Below are 5,000 nucleotides of genomic sequence, written 5' to 3'. Positions count from 1 at the left end.
CCTTTGATATAATTTCAATAGATCCACCTATTGGTATTGTTTGAAATCTTATGGATAGATTTAATAAGAGTTTTTTCCATGCCTTTGGTAATTTATTTGTAGTTTTTAACATGAGTGCTCTTTTATAACGACTATATGTTGATGCATATAATTTTTTTTGTTGATACATATGTTTAATATAATTTTTATCAATATCTTTATAATATAAATTAAGATCATTTGAAAAAAGTGAATGAAAACTATCTGTATATTCATTATAATCTTGATCATTTGCTGGATAAAAATATTCTTTTAAATCTTCTAAATCATCATTTTCATTATCATATGATGGTATATAATTTATATTATATTTTCTCATTATTTCATGTCTACGTTTAACCCATTGTAAATCAATATTTCTAAGTGTATATAAACCTATACCTAATAATGCTGCTTCTAAATCATCACGTGGTTGTAAAAATTCTTCTGCTGATAATCTAAATGTACCCCAATGAACACCTATAGCTGTTTCAGCTCTTATATCTCTCCATATTTTTACAGACTCCCATGGATGTATATGATGATATTTTAAAGAATTATTTGGTTCATATGCTCCTATAGATATTGCAGCTAAATGAAATGGTCCATGTAATCTACCAATTTTTTTAAATTCTTCAAAATCTTTTTTTAAATATGCAGTATCACCAGAAAAATAAAAACGATGTTTAGGACCTTTTAATATTAATGATCCCCATAAAGATTGATTTAAATCACTTAAATTATCTTTTCTTCCTGACCAATGTAATGTTGGAGCATATATTATTTTATATTTATATACTTGATGTTCATTATTTTTACTCTTCCATATTCCATCTCGACATTTAAATTGATTCTTTGATATCCAACAAGAAACCCATCTTTCATCACCCCATGATAATTCAAATATCTTAGAAGCTTTACATCCTTCTCTTAAAAAAAATGGAGAAGAACCTTCAGGTATATACCACATAACATGTTGAAACTTTTTTAATTTACATAGTATACGTACATCTTCTTCCATTATATGATCATTATGATTATGTGAAACAAACACTGCATGCAAATCGTCAGGAAGGTTTGCAATATTACATGGTGATCTAGATATTCTCTCACCTAATCCACCCATAATTTTTACATTCATCCAATTAATTAAAGATCTTACTATACCTTTAAAACTTATTAATTCTATTTTAAAAACAGGATCTAATAATATTTTCAATCCATCAATTACAACTAAACCAGTTGCATGACCTAACCATGTATAATGTATACCATAAAAATTAGGTGTCATTATATCTTCATTATTATTATTATTTTTATAAAAATGAGTATATATATCTGATCGTTGAACAAAACGCGGTTCTAATACAGGCATCTCTTTTTTTAATATATCTTCATTTACTTTTTGTGCCTTCCTATGATTCTTAAACCAGGTAAATAAGAAACCATAAAAACGAGCATTCTCAATAATTAAAGCAACATCATCTTGTGTTATTACATCCCAAGGATATATATATTCTTTATCAATCTTTATAGCTTTAGTCAAACTATGAGGTGATATAGCCTGCTTTAAAAAACTTCTGAAATAAACATAACATTCGGTGGATAAAGATCTTTGATATATGGAATGATTTAAACTTGTTTGTCTTATATATTTCATATTCTCTCTATAAATACTTAAAAAATTATTATCTGTCCTTTCAGTGCCCACAACATTTTTTAAATGTATAGTGTTTGTACTCTTCTTATTAGGAATATAAATAAAATTATCCTTCTCATATAATGATAATGATAATGATTTATTTTCTTCTTCATCATCATAATTATATGGATAAAAATAACTTCCTATAACACTACTCAAATTAATAAGCTTATTATATCCATACATATTTGATGACCAATAATTTCTTTTTATAAAATATACTATTAATGAAAATAAAATAATTGCCACTTTTAATATTCCAAAAAAAAAATTTTTTTTTTTTTTCTTTTTTTCGCTTTTATTTTTACCTTTCAATATGGAATAAATATAAAAATAAAAATAAAAATAAAAATCATTTTCTTTACATCTTTTTGAGTATGTATTAATATCTTCATTTGTCTCTTCTTCCTTTTTATTAACTTTCCTCTTGTCCTTTCTCCTCCATATGGCATTATTTATTATAAAAAGAAAGTTATTTATTTCTTCACTCGAACAATTATATTTTTTTTTTTCTTTGTCCATATAATGATTACCACTACAATGATTATCACTACAATGATTATCACTACAATGATTATCACTACAGTGATTATGCAGCAGGTCCTTATTCTTTTCATTAATTTCAATTTGTTCTATTATCTTATCCTTCTTCGTTTGCATTTCTATATTTTTATTATATTCCTCGCAAACGTTCGACACACCATTTCTTTTATCATCTTCAGTTTGTTTAGTTAAAATATCCTTTTTCATATTTACATGTTAACATACAAACGACATGTTATATAATATAACTAAAAATACAAATTCAAAGATATGTAAATATATATAAATATAAACTTGTGAATCTCAGCACGTGCGACATGCTAACACAAAGAAATAAATATATACATAACAATCAAATGGTACTAAAATATATATATATATAAATATATATATAAATATATATATATATATATGTTTGCCTCTGTGTGATAATATGATGAGTGTTCTTTTGAATAATATTCTTTTTATTTTAAACTAATTATTCATACTTACAAGTATAATATTATATTATTTATCTTCTTATTATTTTGTTTTATTTTTTATTTATTTATTTATTTTTTTTTTTTTTTTGTTAGATCCCTCTATCATCTTCTTATATATGACTTTATTACATTGTAACAACCATATAGGAAGAGATGAAAATATTGTAAGAAAATTAAAAATTAAAATATAAATATATTAATATATATATATTATATTTTTTAAATCTCTTAAAATTTTTATTAAACACAAAATAAATAAATGAATAAATGAATAAATAAATAATTAAATGAATAAGGAAATAATACCTTCACATCTTGAGTAGACTATATATAGAAATATATATAAATATATATTTATAAATATATATATATATATATATATATATATATATATATAATATATGACTATACACTTATTTTTTACAACTCTAGAGATATAAAAATAAAAAAGAGTATTTTTAATTTTTACGCAGCAACTAGGTTAACTATATAAATATATATAAAACAACAAAAAAATTAAATAAAATAAAATAATAAAAATATATAAATATATTTATATTTAATATATATAAAATATATCAATATTTGTGGTACCCCTTTTTGTTTTTTGTAACAAAAAAATAAAATAATAATAAATAAAAAAATATATAATAATATATATAATAATATATATATTTTTTATAAATAAAATTTATAGAGATTCATTTTATATTACGTCCTTCTTTATAATTAGATATTATAATATTATATATATAGAACATGAAAAGAATCATATAATAAAAAAAAAAAATTAAATTATAAAAGAAATAAAAAAAAAAAAATGTTATAATATATATAATATATATATATAATTATTTATTGATCTTAATATAATTCTGTTCGCATAAAAAAAAAAAAAAAAAAAAAAAAAGAAAAAAAAAAACAAATTCAAAAAAGAATAATATATTTTATATATATAATATATGCATATATTGAAATCAATATATATTTATTTTATAAATGTTTCATTTTATCACTTGTTCTTTTTTTTTCTTCTCTTATATATTACAGATCACCCTATATATATAAAAATATATATACATATATATTATATATATATTAATAGATTGTACTCAATAAAAAAAAAAAAAAAAAAAAAAAAAAATTAAATATTATAAATATATAAAATAAATATATATATAATATTTAATATATCATAAATTTATAATATTAAAAATATTTTAACTTAATATTTACCTTATTCTATAAAAAGGAAAAAAAAAAAAAAAAAAAAAAAAAAAAACTTATTAACATTTAAGTAAATAGATTTTAAAATAATATAAATCTTTATTTAAAAAAAGGAAAAATATAATTCTTTCCATGTTTCTATAAAATTCAGTTGAATGAAAAAAAATAATATATTTTAAATAATAATATAAACTACAATGTATTTGAAAGGAAAAAAAAAAAAGAAAAAAAAAAAATATATATATATATATATATATATATATATATTTTATGTAATACGAATGCTTATGCACACATATAAAAATATTATATTGAAAAAAATAACATCTACAATATATTATATATATATATATAAGAGCACAATTATATTAAGCATATATTATTTAAAATGAATATTATTATTTTTATATTTGCATTTATATTTATATTACTTATTCTATTCTCTTATTTTCTCTTAAGGAATCATAATAATTTTGTAATTCCTTATTATCTTTCTTATTATAAAATATAGAAACATTTTCAAACATCCGTTGGAGCTTTTTTATGTCCTCCTTATAAAGATTTAGAAATTCAAGTAATAAATTTTCTTCATCTTTGTGGAGACGCACATGTTCTTCTAATCAAAAAAAAAAAAATAATATTAAATAAATATAAAACATATAAAATTATATATATTTATGTATATTTATGTATATTTATGTATATTTTTTTTTTTTTTTTTTTTTTTATAATAATAATACATATATATTCTTCTGATACATATATGGATTAAAATATTATGCAAATATTAATACATTGACATATCTATAAAAATATACAAAGCACATTTTATGCTACCATTTATATCTTCTCTTATGTGTTCATAGATAGTAAGTAATGTTTTACTTTCATATATAATTATGTTTTTAAATATGCAAACAAGGTCTTTATTATTTATTATATAATCTATATAATTGGTAAAATTGTTGGTCAAGATTTTTATGATTCTGAATAAAATAAATTGGACATTCTAAAAAAAAAAAAAATAA

The 5,000-nt window shown here is 19.4% G+C and overlaps 2 protein-coding genes across 2 annotated transcripts in view; both read right to left on the bottom strand.

The window, feature by feature from the left end:
* The window catches only part of PGSY75_1143800 (hypothetical protein), a gene marked incomplete at both ends in the record, with an annotated part of 2,631 nt that extends 161 nt beyond the window's left edge, over positions 1-2,470 (bottom strand). The window contains one exon of the mRNA XM_018786553.1: positions 1-2,470. This exon is cut by the window's left edge and continues 161 nt beyond it. Coding sequence (XP_018641348.1) covers positions 1-2,470 — 2,470 coding nt within the window.
* A 1,933-nt stretch (positions 2,471-4,403) lies between these two features.
* PGSY75_1143700 (hypothetical protein) overlaps positions 4,404-5,000 on the bottom strand; it is a gene marked incomplete at both ends in the record, with an annotated part of 3,733 nt that continues 3,136 nt past the window's right edge. The window contains 2 exons of the mRNA XM_018786552.1: positions 4,404-4,561; positions 4,810-4,981. Of these exons, the coding sequence (XP_018641347.1) occupies positions 4,404-4,561; positions 4,810-4,981 (330 nt within the window). The remainder of the gene's footprint in view (positions 4,562-4,809; positions 4,982-5,000) is intronic.

This window comes from Plasmodium gaboni, chromosome 11 (genome assembly GCF_001602025.1).
Source record: "Plasmodium gaboni strain SY75 chromosome 11, whole genome shotgun sequence".
In the NCBI taxonomy this organism is placed as follows: domain Eukaryota; phylum Apicomplexa; class Aconoidasida; order Haemosporida; family Plasmodiidae; genus Plasmodium; species Plasmodium gaboni.
The sequence above is the reverse complement of the archived record's forward strand: the minus strand, read 5'-3'. Positions and strand labels throughout refer to the sequence as shown.